At 46.2% G+C, this 24,462-nt stretch overlaps 1 protein-coding gene across 1 annotated transcript in view; it reads right to left on the bottom strand.

Moving 5' to 3' along the window:
- The window catches only part of Galnt17 (polypeptide N-acetylgalactosaminyltransferase 17), a 418,231-nt gene that overhangs the window by 209,728 nt on the left and 184,041 nt on the right, over positions 1 to 24,462 (bottom strand). Inside the window, exon 3 of the mRNA XM_021656996.2 lies at positions 7,802 to 7,968. Within this exon, the coding sequence (XP_021512671.1) occupies positions 7,802 to 7,968 (167 nt within the window). The remainder of the gene's footprint in view (positions 1 to 7,801; positions 7,969 to 24,462) is intronic.

Genomic DNA, 24,462 nt, shown 5'->3' with positions numbered 1-24,462 from the left:
AGGGGCTGGGAAGCTGATTTGGTGGGTAAGAGCACTTGCTGCTCTTTTGGAGCACCTGAATTTGGTTTGTAGAACCCACTGCCCATAACTCCCATTGCAAATCATCTGAAGCCTTTCTCTGGCACAACAGGGGTACATGTACACACACAGTGGACGTACCACATGTAAACACACACATGCACACAAATGAAAATAAAAGTCTTTAAAAAAATCTGGAGGCTGATTTTTTAAAAGTTAAAGGGCAAGCCAGGCATGCCTTTAATCCCAGTGCTTGGAGGCAGAGGCAGAGGCAGGCAGATCTCTTGAGTTGGAGGCTAGCCTGGTCTACAAAGTGAGTTCTAGCACAGCCATGGATACACAGAGAAGCCCTGCCTCAAAATAAATAAGTAAGTAAGTAAATAAATAAATAAATAAATAAATAGTTAAAGTGCTTGAAGGTCAGAGGTGGGATCCCCTGAAACCCAGTCAATATGGTGGCCCTAGTGGCCCACATGCAATTCTAGACCTGGAAGGCAGAAACAGGTGATCCCCAAACACACACACACACACACACACACACACACACAAATGGAAAATAGAAAGCAACCTAAATTTACACTTGGGTCAGTCTTCTAGAAGAAACTCGACTCATACCAGGTTCATCATTGTAACAACATTCAAAGTTCTAGGGAGAAAAAAAAAGATTCTACAAGCTTCCATGCAAAAGATCAGGGATCAGAATGTCTTTGATTGTTCTCTAAAAACAGCAGAAGGAAAATTCCAGAGCAAAGCTGCCAAATTCTTAAAGACAGTGACATTTAACTCCACCGTGCCACTCATCACATGGAAGACAGGGAGAATGGCATCTTTAGACTTGGTCTTAAACGATTATCTCAGCCCCAAACTCTCCTCATGAAGCTTCTAGATGTGGTACTTTACCTCATAGGCACAACAATTGAGAAAAAGAAAGCCATAGGAGTGAAGTGTCAGAGAGGAAGCAAGAAACTGCCAGAAGGATGGGGGAAGGAGCTCCGAATGACAGTAGAGCAGAGATCAGCTACGCCGTGGAGCACTGAGACTTCAGGCAGACACACCGAGTTATCACATTTTCAGGTACTCTCCTCTGATTCTCTGTCTACCAATGAGCACACCCCATCCTCACTGGGGACTCTAGGCAGGGGCTCTACTGCTTATCTATATTCCGAGATTTTGTACTTCATAAAATATTTGAGAATATGTTGCCTAGGCTGATCTTAAAATAAGTATGCAATGAACTCGGTGGCCAGCTCTTTGATCACCTCTCCCCTGGAGGTTAGGCAGTCATTTCAGGCCACAGAGGAAGACAGTGCAGCCAGTCCTGATGAGACCTGATAGGCTAGGGTCAGATGGACGGGAAGAGGACCTCTCCTATCAGTGGACTTGGGGAGGGGCATGGGGGGAGAAGAGGGAGGGAAGGTGGGATTGGGAGGGGGTGAAGGAGGGGGCTACAGCTGGGATACAAACTGAATAAATTGAAATAAATAAAAAAATAATAGAATAAAAAAATAGAAAAAAGTATGTAATGTATTTGGGACTTGATCTTCCTGCCTCAGCTTCTCTTTTTCTTGGAGTCCTCGAAAGGCCTGTTCCTCTCTCTGCTTCCTTAGGCCTGGCTAATGAATGCTTAAAGTGGAATCAGAATGGTGTGGAGGTATATCAACAGAACTATTTCCAGAAGGAAACTGACCACGCTGCCAAATCCTATCAGGCCAGGAGAGGAGAAGCCAGATCCAACAAGGAGAATATATCGGCTAGTTTTGCCTGAGTGATTTGGTGTGATGGATCAAGCACAAGACTTGCACACTACTTGAACCTAATGTATCACAGATGTGGGGTAACACAGTCTGTAAATTTCCCCAAAAGATAAACAAGGCCATTGAAGGTTAATACTCAGTGCCAATGTGTGACCTGAATGAAGAATGACCTCCCATGAAAGTAAAGCACTCCAGGCTAGAGAGGCAGCTCACTGGATAGGAGCATCCGCCACTGAGCCTGACAGCTTGGGTTCCATCCCTCAGGAGCAGGGATGCGAGGAGAAAACCAGTCTCCACAGTTTTCTCTCTGACTTCAAAGTGCACACTATCATGTGTGCAGTGTCACTCCCCTAAAAAATTAAATATAATTTAAATTTTTAATTGGGACTGGAGATGTGGCAAAGCAGTAATGGGCACTGGCTGCTCTTCCGGGGGACCTAAGTTTAATTTCCAGGACCCGTGTGGTGGCTCACAACCATCTATAACTCCAGTCCTAGGGGGTCTGATGCCCTTTTATGGCCTCCGAGGCACCAGCCACAAACATGGCACACAGACATATACACAGGGAAAACACCCATAGTCATAAGGTAAATAAATTTAAAAATAAAAAAAAAAAAATAAGCAGCCTAACAAGGGAAAGAGCACAGGTCCCGCCATGGCAGTGTATCCCCACCCTATTTCCTTACCGCTTGAGACCGGCTGGGACCACAGCATAACCTCAGGGTGGACCGCTCAGACATCCTTAGAATGATGTCTGTAGTCACTTGTATAATAAAACACAAGTGATTACATTTTACATCTCGGGGAGGAGGCAGGGAAAAAAAGCAGAATACTAACTTGTTTGCATTATCAGATCTTAACTACATGAAGTTTACACTTAAAAGGAAGAAAGTATAAACCAGTTTGTCTTTGTTTAGTGGCTGCAGTGTTTGTTTTTTCCAATTATGTTTGCTTTTTTGATATGCCCACATTTTCCTACAAAGAATATTCATTACTTTTAATATCAGAAAACAATTACTAGTCTGGAAAAGAAAGAGAATGTTTTACTCAAATTTGGACAGAAGTTAAATGAAAGTAACACCATAAATCTTCAAGAACTAAATTTCAGGTGAAAAAAATGCTGTTAAGATAAAGAAAGCATTCTGTGATAGTGAAAACTGTGGTGAATATAGACAGCACATGAGCACAGCTCTGTAGCTACAAAAAGAAAAAAAAATCAAACACTATTAAGAAGCTATGAAAAGAAGCAGACATTGAAAGAGATTTGAAAACATCATTCTCTCAGAGGCTTAAGATATATGCAACCCCAAGTCTACCTAAACATACACACAATTGGTGTTCAGCTAGGATTTAGTACTGTCATTAAAATGCATGGGGTTATTAAATATAAGGTATCTACATAAGAGTAGATATGAAGGATGACTCAATAAAACAAAGACACTAGAAAAGGCACTGAATTCTGTGAAAGGAAGAAGTTTGTAGACTTGAGACAATATGGAGACTAGAGAATGGAAACAATAAGAAAGAAACTTTGGTCGCCTGGGTCATTGAAGTTTGGCTGAATCAAACACTTCCCTCCTTGCTTTCTTCTTCACTAATCACCATTTGCTAATAGATTTATTTATTTATTTTTTCTAAACTATGTGTATGTATTTGTATCTCCATGTGGGTATGGGCACATGAGTGCAGGTACACACAAAGGCCAGAAGAGGGCATCGGATCTCCTGGAGCTGGAGCTCAAGTCCTCTGGAAGAACAGCAAATGCTCTTAATCACTGAGCCATTTTATACCAGCCCCTCTACTGATCTTTAACCAGTCCTGAAGCACCACCTGAAGCAGCACCTTCAGAACCAGACCCAAGGCTTGATTATTTTATCCAGAGATTCTAAAATATGATCCCCACACTCTCATCAGAATCACCGTGAGACTGGGATAAATAGCATCACATTCCCATAATGCACCTCTTAAAGCAGAACTTCCTTAGTAATGGGGGCTCTAGAAGGTTCTGGTGATAAAACACCTTATGGTAAAAAGTTGCACAACTCCATCCCACCTGTCCCCCAGTGTCCCATCCAAACAATTCCTGCAAAACCAAACCAAACCAAAACCAAAACCAACCAACCAACCAACCAACCAAACAAACAAAAAACACCTTTGCTGACAATCTTGGCACTTGCTAGTTCAATTCTGGTTCAGGCTACTCTCAACTCCACACAGACTCCGAGGTTTCCAACGGTGAGTTTCATCTCCTTTGGCTTACAACAGCCCTTTTGTTTGTTTGTTTGTTTGTTTGTTTGTTTTCTCTCTCTCCATTCTCACAGACTGTGATGGTTAGTTTTAAATGTCACCTTGATACAACCTAGCATCAACAGGAAGAAATCCCTGAATAGAGGACTGCCTAAATCAGGTTGGCCTATGGGTGTCTCTGTGGGGGATTATCTTGATTGTTAACTGAGGTGGGAAGACCCACGCCAGATGTGGGTAGCACAGTTTGTTTCCTGGGCTGGACCCTAAACTGTGTAAGAGTGAAGAAAGCTGGCTGAGTGTAGAAAGAGCAGGCAGTTAGGAATGGGTACATTAATCTCTCTCTACTCTTGACTCTGGATATGATGTGGTCTACTGTCTCTAGCGCCTGCTTTTCTGACATCCCTTCAATGATGGATGACCTGGAATTGTAAGCTGAATAAATGCTTCCTCTCCTTTGTTCCTTGTTGTCAGGGAGCTTCATCACTGCAATCAAACTCAATGTGGAGCACATCCCTCGTACCATCTGTGCTCATGCAACCCCAATGAACTACCAAATCATCCATTCCTGTCTGCTTCTTTGAAACCCAATTCAGGTTACCTATAGAACTCACTAAATACCCAGCCTTACCAGAGATCTTTGCCATCACCTGAGGAGCTGGGGTTCTAGCTGAAACTTTTGTTCCCCCATCATATCCTCTAGATGGGCTTTGTTGCTGCTTCATCATGGAGCTGTGAGGGTTGTCTCTGCTCTCTAGGCCACCTAGCTCTTCAATAGCACCAAGTGGCACCTGCCTCGCTTTGCACAGCAATACCAGGCTCCCACCTCCCCATGGGGTGTCCTAATTTCATTTCCCATTGAACAACAAGAGCAACTTAGGAGAGAAAGGGTTGATTTCAACTCAGTCTTTCAGGATACAGTTCATCATTGTAGAGAAGTCAAGGCAGGAATGACATAACTGGGAACAGGCAGAATGCATGCATGCTAGGGCTCAGATCACCCGACCCTCTAACTGTACAGTCTAGACCAGGATGCTGATGCTCAAAACACAAGGGTCTTCCCACACCGACTAAAGCAATCAGCATCTCCTGACTAGAAAATTCTGAGATTCCCAGGAACTGAAGGGATCTCTTCCTCCAAAGATCAATGTCAGGCTTAGAAGGAGCCATAGCTAACAAAGTGGTTCGCAATAAAGGAGAAGGGCAGGGGAATGTAGATGTGGCTCAGTCGGTAGAGCACCTGCCTAGCATGCATGAAGCCCTGGGCTCCATCCCCAGTACACATAAACTGGTTATGTTAGCATGTGCCTGTCATCCCAAGACTTGGGGTGTAGAAGCAGAAGAATCATCAGGAATTCAAGGTCATTCTCAGCTATGTAGCAAGTTTAAGGCCAATCTGGACTATGTGAGACCTTAGAGAGGGAGAGAGAGAAGGGAGGGGGAGGAAGGGTGGAAGGGAAGAAGGGAGAGAGAAGGAAGGAAAGAAGGGAGGTAAGAAAGGAAGGAGGTAGGGAAGGAAAAAAGGAAAGGAAAGGAAAGGAAGAAAGGAAGAAAAAAGGAAGGAAGGAAGGGGATAAAGGGAGAAAAATAATAGTATTAAAATCTGTTCAGCGACCAATTCTTATACACTGGATGATGGCCCACAGAAGACAGACTCCTGGGTCCAGGAACACAGTTCACCAAGTCCTTGGTAATTGATCAGCATTTCTGGAGAGTCAGGGGAAACTTCATGACTTCTAGGCTGATCCAGACCTGATCTCCTGGAGATCAGGCTTCAAAAACAAACCTAAGTGAGCTCACCTTCTTCCCAACCTGAGAGCACTTTGTGGGGTAACTCACCTGCTCAGAGCAAGAGGCTTTGGCCACTTCTACTCCTATGGGTGTTTGGAAGATTAGCCCCCTGGGCCTCAGCAGGCCCACTCTGCAGCTGTCATGCCTGTGCTGAGCCCAGAGGGATTTCTCCCTGTTGTGAACATAGTGGCTTTCACACCTTGTGAGCGGACACAAGATCACAACTCTCACTGGCTGCCTCTACACATAAGGTCAATGTACTTTTGTCTAATGGTGTTTCAGGGCATTCTAGGAGCTTTGTGACAGTCCCACAATTGCTTGTTTCCCATTTTAACTGACTCGTTGTCTCTAGGTGTGCGTGAATTCAGAAGGCCAGCAAGCAGAACAGGGCTCACTTTTCACCTGCCCTCATTTTGGGTTCAGTTACCCAGTGGGTCGGGGTGAGGGGAATCTAATACAAGATGTGCTCTAGACTCTGTGTGTGTGTGTGTGTGTGTGTGTGTGTGTGTGTGTGTGTGTGTGTTCAGGCCAGGGACCAAGACTGGGTATCTCCTTTAATCCATCTCTGCCTTGACATTTTGAGACCTCACGTCTCACTGAACAGGTAGCTCAGTGACTCAGCTAGGCTAGCCCCCTGAGGTCCAAGGATCCTTCTGTCTCCACTGCACACACCCACACCCAGGCCTGGGATTATCAGTGCACACCTCTAAGCCTGGCAGTTTAGGCAGAAACTAGGGTTCAAACCCAGGGTTCTTGGGTTTTCACTTTGAGCACTAACTGACTGAACCAGTTCCCTTTGAGAACAGTTTCTTTTTTAAATTATGTCTTGGGAAACACAGTGGAGACGATATTAAGAGGCGGAGGAGGAAGAAAACTGACTTTCCTTTTTGTGTCCTTTTGGTGATATGAAAAGGGAAATTAGTAGGTCTTGTTTTTTAATTAAGTTCTCACTATGTAGCCAAGACTGGGAAAGAACTGGCTGTACAGCCCAGGTTAGCCTTGAATGCATGAACTTCCCCCCTCAACCTCCCAAGTGCTAAGATTAAAGATGTGTGCCATCATGGCTGACTCCAGTAACTGTTCATCCATTTATTTACTTCTGTTTGCATATGTGCACATGTATGTGTGTGTGTGTGTGTGTGTGTGTGTAAGTGCACTTGCCCATGCATGTAGATGTATGTGGAGGCCATAGGACAATCCCACGTATCCTTCCTCAGGAGCTGTCCACTTCCAAAGAGCCCCTCACTAGCCCTGAGTGCACCGATCAGGTAAAGCTGGGTGGACAATGAGCCCCAGGGATCTGCCCGTCTCTGCCTTCCCAATACCTGGCCCATGTCAGCAGGTCACACCTGGCTTTTTAAAAACATGGGCTCTGAGGAATCAAATTCATGTCTTCATGCTTGTGGGAAAAGCATTTTACCTACAGAACATTCATCCAATAGTTTTTTTTATAAGAGCCAGTTCAGGTTTTTGTTGTTGTTCTGTTCCGCTGCTGCTGTGATAAAATAGCTTGACCAGAAGCAACTTAGGAAAGAGTTTATCTGGCTCACAATTGAAGGTTAGAGTCCACACTTTGGGAGAGCCAAGATGCAATCGGCTAGTCACATCCTACTCACAGTCAAGAGTGGAAGCCGATGGGTCCTTGCTTGATTGTTCTCCTTTGGCTTTCTCCCGGCTCATATACTTCAGGATGCCCTTTGCAGGGAATGGTGCCACCCATGATGGGCTTGACCCTCCCAATCAACTAAACTAACAATCAAGACAGTGCTCCATAGCTATGCTCATGGGCCAACCTGATCTAGATAATGGACTCTCTTCCAGGTGATTCTAGTTTGTATCAAGCAGACAGAACTAACCAGCACAGATCCCTAGAGGACTCAAATAGTGAGGAACCAATATCTGCCAAGACTCTCCAGGGAGCAGGAGATGTGGACACAAGCATGGTTCCCTTGGCAACAGAAGTGGCGTTTCTTTCCCGCTGTCCTCCCCCATACCTTCATCGCTGTTGTCATCCACCAGGATGATCTCTTTCAGCAGGTGTGTGGGTGTGTGGTTGACGGCGCTGTGGACTGACCGCAGGATCACAGACAGGGCCTCATTCACGAAGATGAAGATGATGGATATTTGGGGCAGCTCCTTGGAGTATCTGAGCTCCTTGCACCTGGGGAAAGGAGAACAGGAACACTATCATAGAAAGGAAGACAAGGCAGGAGGGGCTGGAGATATGGCTCACAGATGAAGGGCACCACTCTAGCTGAGGACCCAGGTTTGGTTTCCAGAACCACATGGAACATCTTCCAAATGCCCATAACTCTGTTTCAAGGGGATCTGATGCCATCTTGTAGCTTCCAAAGGCACCTGCATTCATGTGACTTACACACACACACTCAGTCATGACAGTCAAACACATACATATAAAAGAAATCATTTTTAAATAATAGAAAAAGAAATCACACGAGATGTGGCTGAACACAGAGGATTATAGCCAATTTCTAACTAGGTTTTGCTCCCCTCCACACAAACACACACACACACACACACACACACACACACACACACACACACACACGGAGAGAGAGAGAAAGAAAGAGAACCAAGGCCTCTACAAACCCTCTACAAACCTGCAGCTGGGGAGATGGCTCAATTGATAGTTTTTGCTATGGGAGCATGAGGACTTGACTTCAATCTCCAGAACCCACATCAAGGTAAAAAAAAAAAAAAATTATGTGGTGGTACATGCTTGTAATCTCAGTGCTGCAGAGGCAGAGACAGCAAATCCCCAGGGCTCTTGGGCTATTTAAACTCCCTACTTGGTGAGGTCCCAGTTGAAAAACAAACAACAACAAACTGGGAAGGTGCTCACTTCAAGTATAAGCATGAGGACTGGAGCTTGGATCTTAAAGAGCCAGGTTCAATCCCAAGAACCCCCACTGCAGTTCAGAACTGACTAAAACTGCAGGTTTGGGGAATCTGGCACCCTGTCCCTCTTGGGGCCTCCTTGGGTACCAGGCACACGTGTTGTGCACAGACATACATGCAAACAAAACACCTACTCATACAATAAAAATTTAAAGAGTCAAGGAAGAAATAAAATAAAAGAAGGTAGGTAGCACCTGAGAAATGATAGCTGGGGTTATTGTTATCTGGCCTCTACTTGATCATGTACACACACACACACACACACACACACATGCACAAGGGAGTGCAAAATTCCGACTCATCTTGCCTCTGTGAGATTGCACATAGAAGGAAGCAGGAAGAACATGAACAAAGGAAGTGGATGAGGGGATGGAGTGGGAGGGACACGCTGGGGAGGGAGGGAGAGATGCGTCTGTTTCTTTACGGTGAACAGCTTGGGCTGCGTCAGGCCGTATGAATCACACTGGCAATTTTCAAGAGAAAATAAAGTTTTGTTACAATATACATCGCTGTCTCCTGAGGAGACGGTTCAGGGATTCATGGCTCACACAGCCTTATTTTTGCTATGGCCCTATAAATCCACGGCCTAGAGACACAGAGAGATAGGAACGGCCATTGCTAGGCTCATGAGCTATTGGCAGGCGTCACTGGCTGGGGGGCGACCCGAGGAATGAGGGCATGCCAGCAGGTCCCTCGGGACTCACCTCCGCATCCTCAGCCTGAGGCAGCTGCTCCATCCCAGCCCAATATTGGCCACAATGAAGATGGGAAGATGGGAAGATGGGACTCCACACAGCTTACACCTAGCTACTCTGAATACTTACTTCTTTGGTCCTGTTCGATTTTATTTTCCATTTATTTTAATTTCAATACTGGGTCTTACGTCACCCAGGTTAGTCAAAGTTGACCCTGAATGTTCGATTTTCCTGTCTCCACCTCTCAAGTGCTACCATTAGAGGTGCGCACCACCACCCCAGTTTGTGTAGTGCTGGGAATGGAACCCAGGACCTTGGGCATGCTAAGCAAGCACTATACCAACTGAGCCACTTCCCCAGTACTTGCCCATTATTTTTAATAGCTTCTACTCCTTCTAGGCAAGAACGAAGTCCAGGACACACTCTGTACTCACTGTCATCTCTACCCATGAGCAGTGGAGTCTGGTTGTGCTCAAGGATGGAGACTGTGCTCGATCTTGGGTTTCAACTAGATGGGATATGGAATCAGCTAAGAGACATCCTGCTGGGTGCACTCTCCCTTAGAGTGGGCTCCACCTTCCACAGCAACCGAGGCATAGAGAGCTCTGATGGAAAAGCATCATCGCTTGCCTTCCTTCACTCCTCTATAAAGAGTGTTTCCATGTTTGATGCTGCTGCGGCAGCCATCTTTCACCATTGCCTAAAGTGTCTCTCAGGGAGTCCCCCAGGCTTTTGCCACTCATTCAGACTACTAGGCATCCAGTCTCATGGACTGCGCAGCTGCCACGTTCCCAGCCTCTTCAGTGTAAAGACAGGCACTGGCGAACCACCTGGTCCATCCTGAAGGCCAATCTGCTAAACACCATTTTATAATATATTCCCTTTATGAGTTCCGTTCCTGTAGAGCAGAGGTTCTCAACCTTCCCAGTACTGGGGCCTTTTACTACGGTTACTCCTGCTGTGGTGACCCCCCCAACCATAGCATTACTTTTTTTTCTACCTCATAACTGTAATATTGCTACTGTTATGAATCATAGTGCAAAAATCTGTGTTTTCCCTTGGACTTTGGGGGTTTGTGACCCACAGGTTGAGGATCACTGCTCCGAGACACTCCCCACACCCACCCCCACCCACCCCCGCCACTACCACCACCAACCAACCAGATTTGTAACTTGAGCCTCTGCTAGTAAAGTGAAAAGCATAAGAGCTACTGGGGGACACGGCCTCGGTCCTTCCCTTTTATAGGTCAAAGTGCCCAACAATAAGTTGTCACCCTGGGAGACTTTGGAAGGGTGAGGTATCCCATCATGCACCACACTACTCTGAGCATACACTCCTACTCACCACCTCTCCACACCTCAGCCTTGCCTCCTGCAAAATTATTAAAATAATCCGTGCTCTCTTGCTCCAGGCTTCTTGTTAAAGAAAGCAAAAAACAGCCTTCTAGAACCTCATGAAAAACTACTATCTAGTGAAAAAAACCCAAAAAACCACTATCCTGTTGGCCTGGTTGGCACCTCTGTTCTCTGTTCTGGCTTCTCCGTTTGCTTTAATATACCCTAAGGGCCCATGAGGCCAGCGACCTCCCACCCCACAGGCGTGTTCAGCTCACCTGTGCTGTGCTTGACCCTTCCCCACACAGGATACTCCAAGCTCTCCGGCAGGCCATGTGTCGTTGTTACTATGAGAACTAGCTTTAGTTTGCTGGGCTTTTGTGTCCTAGAAAGCTGAATAAAACCTCTAATATATGCACAGGTGCACAAGACAGTGAGAGCAGAGTGAGGGGGAGGGGAGGGAGAAGGAGAGAGTGTTACTCATCTACAAAGAACAAATGATGTCTGTCATTGGCAAGAAAAGAGAGAGAAGTGGGGATCACCCCATTAAACAAAGTAAGCCAGATCCAAAGAGCTAAATATTGGGGCTGGAGAGACAGCTTAGCTGCTGTGAGCTGCCTTTGCAGAAGATTTAAGTTTGGCTCCAGCGCTCACGTACAGCCACTGTATCCCCACAGGATCCAACACCCTCTTCTGGTCTTCGTGAGCGCTACACGCACATGAGCACAGCCCCCCCCCACAAACGCAGATAAAAATAAAACAGCTAAAGCAGAAGGAAACACTGCATGCTTTCCCTCACATACAGAATCTAGATTTAAAACATTTATATATCTCAGAAAGTCAAATATTATATACTTTGCTCATATGCAGAACCTAGATTTAAAATGTATAATATATAGTATAAAATATATTTAGTATACATTATGTATCTCATATATTAGAAGTTCAAGGCTGTTCCCAGCTACATTAAGGAGTTTGAGGCCAGCCAGGGCAACATCAGGCTCTCAAAAATTAAAATAGGGCTCTCTCGGCAGTTGAGAGCACGTCTGAAGAACCTCAGTTCAGTTCCCAGCACCTCTATCAAGTAGCTTACAATAACCTATAACCTCAGTTCCAGGGGACACAATACTTCCTTCTGGCCTCCGACGGTATCTATGCATGCTTGTACAGGCACAAATAAATAATAAGATAAATCTTTTTAAAAACTGAAATAAAATGAAAACATGTATGGCATGAAAATAGAAGACAGCTATCTGTAAAGAGACAGGAGACCACTTATAAGGGAGTGGGGCACGGGAGGGTAATGGGTGGATATGATCAAAGCCTGTGAGATATATATCACATATCCAATGTACAAAATAATGGGTTTGCTAATTTAAAAAATAAACCCTTAAAATAAATATCCATCTCTAGCTTCTAGCCTGTCCTACGGAAGCTCAGAATAAGCTCGGTGTGTGCAGAAATGGACAAGAGAAGTTTTAGGTATATTCTGTAGGGAGTCAGATTAGGCACAGATGCATACATACGGTATTTCCAATGCACAGGGCAGGACATGACCGGAGGAAGGGAGCACACGTGCTGAAGATGGAGAGGGAGAGGACTCACAGGCCAGGGGATTGGAGAGCATGGGTAAGACTGTAGCTCAGTGGTTCTCAACCTTCCTAACACTGCGACCCTTTAATACAGTTTTCTCATGTGGCGGGCCCCAGTCATGAAGTTACTTTCATTGCAACTTTATAACTGTAATTTTGCTTCTGTTATGAACTGTAATGGAAATATCTGTATTTTCTGATGGTCTTGGGTGAACCCTGTGAAAGGGTCATTCGATCTCCCAGAGGGGTTACAACTCACAGGTTGAAAACCACTGCTGTAGCTCCTTTTCCTGGGGAGATGAGGCCAAGCCAAACTGCACTGTGGGCAGGCAGCTCGAGCTCACCTTCTTGCCCTCCCTATAAAGTAAACCATGCATAACCACACGTTTCTTGCCTTGTCAGCCTCCCAGGCTGCAAAGCCAGCCAAGCAGCCTGTAAAGCTAGCCCCACCCCCAATCCTTTGTTTTTCTGAGGCATGGTATGCTGGTTAGTCTAAACCATCATCACCTGGCAAGGGTCTCAATGAGGGATTGTCAGCATCAGGTTGGCTTGAGGGAAGTTTGTGGGAGATTGTCTTTAAATGGTTGGTTGATGAAGGAAGACCCATTCCACTGTGGGTGACACCACTCCCTAGGTGGGGATTCCCAAACAGTAGAAGAGAGGAGCATGCCAACAGAGGTAAGCAGGCAAGCAAGCAAAGATTCATTTGTTTACTCTCTTGCTGCTTTGCTTGTGAATGTGATGCCTTAGGCTTCTGCCTTGACTCCCCTACAGTAAGGGTCTCTAACTTGGAAGTGAAAACCAAGTAATCCCTTTTCTCTCCTAAGTTGGTTTTGGTTAGAGTGTTTTATCACAGCAACAGAAAGAAAACTAGAATATATGGCCTCACTATGTAGCCCAAACTAGGTTGGAGCTTGTTAGGTAGCTCAAGCTGGCCTTGAGCTTACTCTCCTTCTGTCCTTAGAACCATGCAAGACATAAGATCCACAAAAGGATAATGCACTATTTGTTTAAAAGATCCTGGCTAGTGAGGTGACATAGGCAAGGGAGAGATGCCACCCCTTGGCCCTTGCCACCTATGACAGGCAGGAGAGCTGGCTCAAGCTCATCAGAGTGGGAGAGTTGTCCCTGCCCCTCCCCTTCAGCAGCACTCGGGAGAACCGGCCATGTACCTCACCTGGGCAGCACCTGAGCTGACCTGGGTGTGGGGTTGCAGGTGAGCCAGCCCAGGGGCCTTGGGCACAGGAGAGCCAGCCCTGACTCCTGTCTGCTGATGGGAGTGGCACAGATGAGGGAGAGACACCCCTCCCCCCTCCCTTCATCCCTCACCATCTATGGCAGTCAGGAAAGCTGGCCCTGGGGTCAGGAGAGTGGGAGAACTGCCTCTATCTTTCACTGGCTGCAGCACTCAGGATGATGGGCCCTGTGCCTCACCTGGGCAGCAAGGTAGAGCTGGCCCTGGTCGCAGGAGTTGTGGGTGAGCCAGCCCCAAGGCATGACAGCAAGCAGGCAGACCAGCTCAGATACCTCTCAGGCCTAAATCCAGGGATTAGAATTTGTCCACCTTGCCATCAACCCCCCGCTGAACTACTGGAGTGCATGGAGGGTCCAGTTCCACAGATCCAAAACTACAGGATCTCTAGGACACAGGGTATGTGAGAGGAGTCCCAGTGAGGTCCCACAGATCCAAAACTACAGGATCTCCATGACACACTGGGACCAGTGAGGTCCCAGTATTGGAGTAGCAGAAGCTAGAAGCTTTGTACTAGATCAATGAGTCACTGCAATAAACACTTGCGAGCAAAGACGTGTGGACAAAAAGGCCCTACTATGGGACACACTGAGGCACATATTGCTTCATAATGAGCTTTCTTTTTCTTTCTTGAGGGGAGGAGATTGCAAGGGTGGAGTGCGGGTATGGAGGGGGGTGGGGAGAGATGAGAGGGACTCGAGTGTATGATGTGAAATTCACAAAGAACCAATGCAAAAAGATCCCAGCTAGTCGATGCATGGAAAGTTTGAAGGAGAGGAGAACTGATGCTAGATCTAAGACCTTGCACCCTGAGTAGGAAACATGTTACACAAACGGCCAACACCTTGGAATCCATCACAGAGCGTGTTCATCACCCCTTCTACCAATGCAGTCTCAGGAATGTTCTTCCAAAACAGCATATTTCTTTTAGATAACCAGTCAGTCAATAGCAATAAACAGTCTTTTATGTAAACAGAGACAAGGGATCTATATGTGCTTCTTTTCTATTACTGTGGCAAAAATCATGTCCAAGGCAATAGAAATTAGGGTTTATGTTAGGCTTATGGTCTGAGAGGGTTAGAGTCCATGATGGCACAGCAGAGGTGGCAGGTAGAAGGTAGTTGGAGCAGCAAGCTGAGAGAGCTCACATCTGGAGCAGTAAGCAGAGAGGGCTGGAATTGCCATGGGCCTTTTGAAACCTCGAAGCCTGGCTGCAACGACAGACTGCATCCAGGTACGCCACACCTCCTGAGCCTCCTCAAGGAGCAACCATTGGGAGATCAAATATTCAAGTTCTGGAGACTTATGGGAGACATCGCATTCAAATCATCACAGGTGAGGTCAATTTTAATCAATGCTCAAGACCTAAAGGGGGAGCCAGAAATTAAAAAACTAGGTTTCTCTTCTCCAAAAGAAAAAGGCTGCGGGGTAAAACAGATTCTCAGTGAGGTTGTTCCCAATGGAGAAAGGAAACTAAACTAAAGGGCACAGGAAGAATCTAAGAGAGCACAGTGAGAGGCTGTCTTCTTTCTTGAGGTGGGGAGATTGCAAGGGTGGAGTGTGGGTATGGAGGGGGGTGAGGAGAACATGGAACATGGCCATGGCAGTAATGAGCTCACAGCACTTGGTGATCTTGTTCCCTGCACAAGATCAAGCTGGGAAACATTCCAGCATGGATAGGGGAGGAGCTCCCAAGACACCCTCCCCACTCCTCCCTGAAGAGCTACAGGCAGATAATGGTTGCCGGTGGAGGGAGAGACATTTTCTTCAGCAGTATAGACATGGGTAGGTTTCTTGTGGCTCTATTAATAACCTCTCACCCATGTACATGGAGCAGACCAAGTAAACTCATTGGGTCACACACACACAAAACAAACAAACCCAAAATTAACAAAAAAAAAAAGTCATAAAAATAGGAGATGGATTTTGGTGGGGGGGAGAAGGGGATCTGTGGAAATGAGAGGTGATAATGGGGTGGATGGATCAAAGTACATTATACACATGTATGGAATTATCCAACAGCAGCAAGAATGAAGGATTCTGTGACTGAGGCTTCTGAAGCCATGAACTCTCATGGTCTTTGTCCACCCTGTTTGTGGTACTGGAATGGGATCATCAGATCTGGGTAACCACTATCATCCCCTCCCCTTCTTCATAACGAAGCCACTAGACTGGACTGGTTCACACTAAAAAATGTCCACAGAGTGACTTAGAGACAGAAAGAACCGCCTCTGAGAGATCACCAGAGAGAACCATGGGAGAAGGAAGTGGAAGGAAATAAAGTTGTCTGATGGATTCTGAGTTTCTTGTCACGAGGCAGAAGAAGTCCTAGGGACGAATATTGGCCTCGCTTCACAACATGAGAATGTGCACTCAAACATAGGTAAGATGGTGATTTAACCAGAAGAAAAACCTAAATCAAGGTGGGTATGTTGGCACACGCCTGCAATCCCAGCACTTTAGAGGCAGGGGCAGAAGGACTACTACAAGTTCAAGACCACTCTATGCTACATAGTAAAAGCTCAGCCAGAGCTACATACTGAAATCATGTCTTAAAAAGTCAAAAACAGAAAGAAAACTTTCCATCTTCCTCTCTCCATCTCTCCCTCTTTGTCTTTCCATCTCTCTGTCTCTCTACCTTTCTCCCTCCCTCCTTCTCTTTATTTCTCTCCATCTCTGATATCTTGATCTTTTCTTTTCCTTTCTCTCCATCTCCCATCTCTCTCTCTCTTTCTGCTTGTTTTTCTTCATTTCTCTATCCCCTTCTCCTTCCATTTCTTTCTCTCTCCCCATCTCTCATCTTTCTTTTTCCTTTATGTCTTTTTCTTCATCTCTGTCTTTCCATTTTTCATCTTCCTTGCCATTTGTCCCTCAGTCTATCTTATCTAGCTCCCTCTTTCCATCATTCTGTCTCTTCTCTCTCTCTCTCTCTCTCTCACACACACACACACACACACACACACACACACACACACACACTGCCTCTCCTCTTGCTCACCTTCCTCTGAGGAGCCATGGCTAACACATCACTGTTTACTTTGGGAAAGAGGTTTACACTGATTGAAGTGCCTCACCTCATGAAACATTGTCACTAGGATCCCTCTTTCCTGTCAGAGCCTCGGAGCTTCTGACCCACCCCAAAGAACACTCAAAACTACCTGATTAGAAATACTGATGTAGTACAATTACCAGCAAATCCCCTGGCTTCTCCTGGCCTCCTGTGCAGTGCCAGAAATGCTGTACTCAGCTTCCAGCCCCAACCATCGCAGTCTCCTTCCCTACCTGGTTCCTTCCCTTTCTCCCTGGAGACCCCCTCTCACACCTCCAGTTCCTGGGATGCTGTTTTTTTCTCTCTATTAGTGCTTCCCCAATGTGTCAGTTACTCTTTTCATGGCAGTATCAAAATACCTAACAAAGGCAACCTAAGGAAAAGGGGGTTTATTTTAATCACACTCTGCTGGCATATTTATTCCATCATGACGGGGGAATGGGAGGCAGCTGATCAATCCTGTCCACAGTCAGAAAGCAGACAAAAACGATTGCTGAGCCCTCAATCTTCCCTCCAACCCCATCTCTCCTCCCTATCCAGTCCCTATAAATATGCATATGTCCTATATCTGGGAATGCTGTCCCTCCATGCACTCAGACTTTTCTCTCTGCCTAAAATACCCTACCACTTGGCTAACTGTTCTTCTACCTTCAGCCCTGACCCCTGGCCCTGTTCCTAGACCTCCATCCTGATGTCCAATGGCTCTCCTTTGCACAGTGCTGTTCTCTCTCTCTCCAAACTTCTTTGTGTTTTTCCAGACCTTCCTATGAAACTCAGGAGAGAAACGGTGACTGAATTCACACCTGAAACTCTGACCCCCACCCCCCAACTCCTGTATTTACCTCATCTGCTGCTCGCATGATCAAAGGTACCACTTATTTTCCATCCACTGCTATGATGTGGGTGACAGCTCTTCCATGCTTAAAAGCCATCTCCAGCACCACGGTGCTTCTGTCTCTCTTGATTTACTAATCAGGGCTCAAACGCTCCACGATGCCGGGGTCAAGTACTTCCCTCGGCCTGGCGCTCCAGTTCTGCTTATCTTCCTCATCACGCTTTTTCTGAATTTTAGGAGAATGGTGTCATTTTTAGCAACAGCAGACCTTGCAAGATCAGATGCGGGGTGGAATAGCACAGATCCAGGCAGGCCCTCTCTTGGAGCTCTCATTATTGGGAGGAGAATGCACACTTTGCTGGGCTGTTTCATTTCCTCTGTTGGGCTCCACGGTTCCTATCAGAAGAGCCAGCCACATACCTCATTAGCCAGGCCTCCTGACAAACTGCCTACTGGAGCATTAGAGTTCCTTGGGTCTGTCCTATCCATCTTGGTGATGCCCTTCTCAGCAATGGAGAGTCAGCCTACTCCATCAAATGAGTGCTTATCTTGGGGTCCACAGAACCCCAGAGGAACTCCAGAAATTAAACGCATGAGGTTGTGGGTGTATACATGTGAGTTTCTCCACTCTGGGGAGGGAATCTATTCCCTTACTCAGCTCAACACAGGAGCATGCTGGGAGGGATTCAAGCAGGGCCACGTGGCCAAGAAAGCACCTCTGTGGGTGCGCAGTCCCATGTCAGAATCACACAAAGCCCTGCGTCTTTTCTGCCAGCCTGGTTCCTATAAACATTTATTCTGCAATGTTCCCCCAAGGTATTTTTATTCTTGGATGGATCACTTCCTGGCTCCGCGGCTACCTGGGAATGATTTTTTCTCTCTCTGAGTCATAAGGAGTTGTTTTTCATTCTTTAGCAAAAAAATCCAGGAGGCTACTCTCCTTAGTCATATTAGAGTGGGAGGACCTGGTACAGACGTAAGTGTAAAGGAGCCTCTGCCCCTCCATGGGCAAAATGACTGACTCCTTGACTCCTTCCTTCCTTCCTTCCTTCCTTCCTTCCTTCCTTCCTTCCTTCCTTCCTTCCTCCCCTCTCCCTCCCTCCCTCCTTCCTTCCTTCCTCCTTCCCTCCCTCCCTTGCTCCATTTCTTTTTAATAGGATATAGATTCACCTTTACCCTGGGTTGTGAACATAGTTGACTGTATTATACTTAAATTCTTTGTCTAAAAAATTAATGGAGGACACATAGAGACACACAGGGGTGCAGGGTGCATTTTTGAGACCCTCAGTTTAGTGGATGATTCAATTGGGGTCTGATACAGCTGATTTTATTGTATTGAAGAAAAAAAGAAAAAGAAGAAAGAAATAAGAAAAGAAAACCCCTTGAGTTTTATTAAGCAATGGCCCAAGAATAGAATCTGTAAAAATAATTAAGAGTAAATTAATGCAGACAGTTTTAGGTCAGAGCTAAGAAAACCTCCACACACTGGAAGCAGGGGCAACATCCCCCAACCTCACTGGGAGGCAGCTAGCCTGTTAGCTACTGGAGCCCAGTGGAAGGAGAGGGGTCAGCCCTGGGGCTGCCTGAGGGCTGGGGGGACATTAAGAAATGGTGCACTCTGGGAAGAATAAAGAGCCTCATTTAAGGTCTAGCAGACCTCACACCTGGGCAGCAGCATTCTTCCCCGAATCTGAAGGCCGTACCATGAGACCCTCTTCTCAGTGAAAATCTGCTCCTTTCTCCTTCACTTCTGAGCACTCCAAATTGCTATAAAGGTTTTGTCATTTCATTCTTTGGTTTGATTTTAGTGTCGTTTGCCTAGCAAAGCCTGGGGTCCACCCCATCACTGCTTAAAGCAGGCATGGTACTTCATAGCTGTATCAGCACACTTGAGGCAGAGGCAGGAGGACCAGAGTTCAAGGCAGTCCTCACTTACATGATGGGTTCTGATGGATTCTAAACAGAACCAAGAGATAAGAAACAGACAGGACTCCAAGAATCTATGCCAAAGAGCTGCAACAAACCAGAGGAAAGAATTAATCAGCGGTGCAGGGTCTAGTCCCCATCTACCCGCTGAACGTACTTCAGGATTAATTTCACATTTTAAAAGCTAAGTTTAGAATTCCAAATACAAGAGAAAATGTGAGTATCTACAGGTTCCAGATGTCAAGGAATTTTCAAGTTGAAACCTAATAAAAACACAGACTGTTGTTCCTCAGAAGAAAACAAGCTAAAACAAACTGCAAATGAAAAATAACAGCAATAGACGAAGAGAAAACTACCTTACCTCATCTAATAATGAAAATCAAAGAGCATAGGTAAGACCAGAGAAATGGCTCAGTGGTTAGCAGCACCTGATGCTCTTGCAGAGAACCCAAGTTCCCAGCACCTACACAAGGTGGCTCACAACCATCTATAACTCCAGCTCCTGGGACCCAGTGTCCTCTTCTGCCTCTCTGGGCACTGCACTCCCATGTGTGTGTATACACACACATACACACACACACACATAAATATAAGATATACACTCATGGAAGCCAGAAGAAACATCTATCATTCCCCACCTTCTTCCCCTGAGACAGTCTCTCATTAAACCTGGAGCTAGGCTCATGGCCAACAATCCCCAGAAATCCTCCTATCTTCTCCCCACCGCTAGAGTTAAAAGTGTGTTTGCTCAAAGCCGGTGTCTTAGATGCTGGGGCCCTGAACTCAGGACCTCATGCTTGCACAGCCAAGGCTCTTACCAACTGAGCCATGTCCCACACCCCCATTCTTACTTTTTGATAATAAGCAATATATTGCAGCAGAAATGACTGGGGTAGATGAATTTATGGATTAAAAAAAAAGCACTTTGCATAACTACAGGGAACTGAGATGCTTCACCTACAGCCTAGATGTTCACAGGGTATGACACTTGTGTGACATTAGGTGCCATGGAGACACACCCTGTCACCACCTACCACCCTCTAGGGTCACAACTAGAAACAGAAGTCTGAGTGAACACCAACACACCAACATTACGGGCCGTCCATTTTTGTCAGTGAGATCATGGGAGAAGAGCTGGAGAGATGCTCAGCAGGAAAGAGTACACGCTGCTCAGGCCTGAGTGTGGCTCCCAGAACCTCCTTCAACTCCAGTTCCACAGGACCTGATGCTTTCTTCTTGATGGACGGACACACACACACACACACACACACACACACACACTGATTTCTGCTGTTTCTTTTGTCTAGAAGAGTTTTCTCCCCAGATGCATTCATAACCATCACGGTTTTCTTTAGCTATCCAGGACTCAGTGTCTTCCTTCCTAAAGTTCAGCAGGCTCCACCTCAGACAGACTCGGAGATGCTGTGCAGGCTCAAGCCCTCCCCTCCTGGCTGGAAAGAGAGGCTCACACAATGGAGCAGACCCACACCGCAGGACCCCAGGTGGCAGTACCAAATGTCACCATAGGCACTTCAGCCCTAACAGTTCCCCTCTTTAAAATGTTTTTTTTTCCAGATTACATTTTAGTAGTCGTGCATGTACTCATGTTGACTGTGCATGTGTATGCACATAAGTGAAAGTGTGTGTGTGCACGGGTGTGGGTGAGTATGTGTGTGTATGTGTGTGTGTGTGCTGTAGATCTGCAAGTTTGTATGCCTATGCCTGTGCATGTGTGTACACATGAGTGCAAGTATGTGTATGAGAGCACGTGCATGGGTGTGAGTGTATGTGCCTATGGATGTGCATGTGTGCATGTGTGCACACATGAGTCTGTGCATGTGTGTGCACATGAGTGTGTGTGTGTGTGTGTGTGTGTGTATGCATGGTATGCATGTGGGACTCAGTGGATGACTTTCAGGAGTCAGATCTTGCCTCTGTCTTCACATTAGTTCCAGGAATGGAACCCAAAGGCTCAACATCTGTTTGACATCTTGGACACAAATGATGGACCAGTTGCTCAACTAAAGTTTAGTAAACACACTGACAAATAAAACATAGTGAATTCGTTGACGGGATTTGTGTGTGTGTGTGTGGTATGTGTGTGCAGATGCATGTGTGTGCATGTATGTAGAGTCAAAGGATAGCCTCAGGGTCATTCCTCCCGGTGCTGTCCACTCTTTTATTCTTACAGACACAGTCTCTCACTAGCTTAGAACTAGCCAGGCAGGCTAGGCATCTGGACAAGGAGCCCCAGGAGCTGGCAGACCCCACCTCCCCAGCGCTGGGATTGCAAGCATGCTCCACCACATCCAGCCTGATCTGGAACGGGCTCTGGGATGGAACACAGGTCCTCAGGACTGCAAGCTACACACTCTCAACAGAGCTTTCTGGCCCCAGACTGGGTCTTAAATGTTTTTCCTTAAAGGCCCCATGGGTCGATCATGAGATGAGCACAAGGCCAGGGCTGTTCACTCCATGGCCAGTGGGGAAATACAGAGTGAGTCAGGAACCAGGGAGGCTAACAGGCTAAAATGGCCAGCCCGCCCTAGTGGCCTCTGTCTGTCAGGTGGGTGCCAGCCCCTGAAGTTTCCTGTAAAATAGCACCAAGTGAAGAGCAAACACGCAAAGCACATGCCTGTGAGATATTTCTAGTTCAGGCCATAGCATGGGCCCATCAATCAAGAATGGAAAGCTCTAAACTTTTTGAGCTAAAATAAACCTTTTTCTCTTTATAAGTCAATTTGCCTGAGGTATTTTGTCACAGTGATGGAAAATTGATGAATACACTTTTCTGGTGGCCTGTGCTTGCAGTGGGTTGCGGAACGTTTAGTTTGGGGATGTCAAAGATTTAATGAGGGGCCTGTAATTGTAGGAAAACTAAACCCCCTCCAGCGCACCTGCTATGCCTGGTTGAAGGTGCCACATCATATCAACGGGGAAGAATCTCCTCTTCCTGGGGATGGCAACTTTATTTAACTCCAAATATTTTTCATTCTACTGGCTTTAGCAATGACAAAAAAATCAGGAAACTGCAAGGAGGCTGAGGCTGCTATGCCTCAGTTCTGATGACAGATGGGAGTGATGCCCAGCCCTTGATTCTAACACAGATAACGTATCTATTTAGAAATCCTGTTCCTTCATTTTTAACAGGCCAAAGGACAAGCGTGTCTGTATCACCCGTAAACATTAGCTTCGCCATGACATTTGAAAAGCTAAGCATCTGCCATGGGCCTACAAGGTGTTGACGATACAGAATTAAAGAAAACAAAGTCTGTGTGTGGCTGGGCACACATGAGTGCCTCAGCACCCCAGATATCAATCTCTACCTCCCATCTTGTTTGAGACAATGTCGCTTTTAAAAAATCTTTTTATACTTATGTACATATGTGTATATGGGGGTGTGTGGACATGGGGGTGTCCCCAGAACACAGAAGAGGATCTTAGCACACCTACAGCTTGGGTGCCAGGTGGCTATGAGTTGCCACATATGGATACTGGCAACCACACGCAGATCCTCTGCAAGAACAGCAAGTGCTCTTGGGCATGGTGCCGTCTCTTCAGGCTAGTGTCTCCTGCTCATCGCCAGGCATCTCCCGCCTCACCACAGGAGAGCTGGGATCACAGGAATGCACTGTCATGTCCAACTTTACACACATACTGGGGATTTGAACACAGGCCCTCACCCTTGCAGCAAGCCCTTTGCCTGCTGAGCCATCTCCCTGGCCCCAGAACATTTTTTTTTGTTGTTGTTGTTGTTGTTTTTTGTTGTTGTTGTTGTTGTTTTTGTTTTTTCCTTTACTGCCCCCTCCCTCCTAGAAAAACTCACAGTTCCATAAGAGAAAAGAAATGTGTAAATCGTGGTTACGACAATGAAAGATAAATGCCATGCAAGAGGTTTGTTCAAGAGGCTCTGGAAACTTCTTCCTGTTTGGGAGAGATGGATGGGGACCCAGGAAAGTTTGGCACCAGCAGATAAAATGTGATCTAGACTGTGAAACACCAGGAGGCAACTTCCAGGGGAAGGCTTGCAAAGGGAGCGTTTGGAGAAGGGGGGCCGTCTCCACAGACGACCAGGACAACACTGTGCAAAAACAGGGCAGAGAATGTACAGAATCTCAACAAGAAATGAGTGTTCCAGAGACCTATTGGTACAAGGAAAAGAAATTGCACCCCAGGCAGGCAAGATGGCTCAGTGGGCAAAGGTGTTTGATAGCTTGAGTCCAACCCCTGGGACCCACATGGCGGAAGGAGAAAACTGATTCCCGTAAGTTGTCCTTTGACCGACACAGGTGTTCACACAAACATATACATATAAACAAAAAAAACTTTCTCATACTCACATGTACACATATAAAAAGTTGTAAAAGGCCCTGAACCATTGAGCCATCTCTCTAGACCCAATAAGCAGATTCAAAACGAGTTGCCACCTAGTATTCAGCCCCGGGACACAAGCCCTGCTGTCTTTGCTTCACCATGCCTAGAGAGCCTTTCTAGTCTACCAGCAGCATGACCGTGGGCAGGAAGCATGCTGACCTCTCCAAGCTAGGCTGTCACCTCTTGTCACTTCTGCCTCTCGTCTTCCTTTCTAAGGAGTGTGAGTCTGACTGAGCATGCTGTTAGAGACATGCCCTCACAAGCGATGGCCAACAGACTCCAGAGAAAGCCATTTTAACCCAATGTCTATAAAACACCTTTAAATGTTCTGTTTTGCCAGCTCATCTGAATGCTCTTGCTTAAGGAAGGCATTGTTTCCCAGAATGCTGTGCTGTGTTTTGAATTCCATATGTTCAGCACCAGGAACTGAAGACAGGTAAATGCCAGGTGGCTGGGGGAGGGGCCCTCTGGCCATCCAGCCTTAGCTTCATCTGTAATTCTTAGGTTCATTAGCCCCAGGACTTGGGAGGCAGAGGCAGGTGGATCTCTAAATTTGAGGCCAGCCTGATCTACAAAGTGAGTTCTAGGATAGCCAGAGCTACACAAGAGAAACCGTGTCTCAAAAAACAAAAGGAAGGAAAGATGGAAGTACTGTAGAAAAAGAAAAGATGCAAAGCAG

Source organism: Meriones unguiculatus, chromosome 4 (assembly GCF_030254825.1).
Source record: "Meriones unguiculatus strain TT.TT164.6M chromosome 4, Bangor_MerUng_6.1, whole genome shotgun sequence".
NCBI classification, from domain to species: Eukaryota; Metazoa; Chordata; class Mammalia; order Rodentia; family Muridae; genus Meriones; species Meriones unguiculatus.
This window is presented reverse-complemented; position numbering and strand designations above follow the sequence as displayed.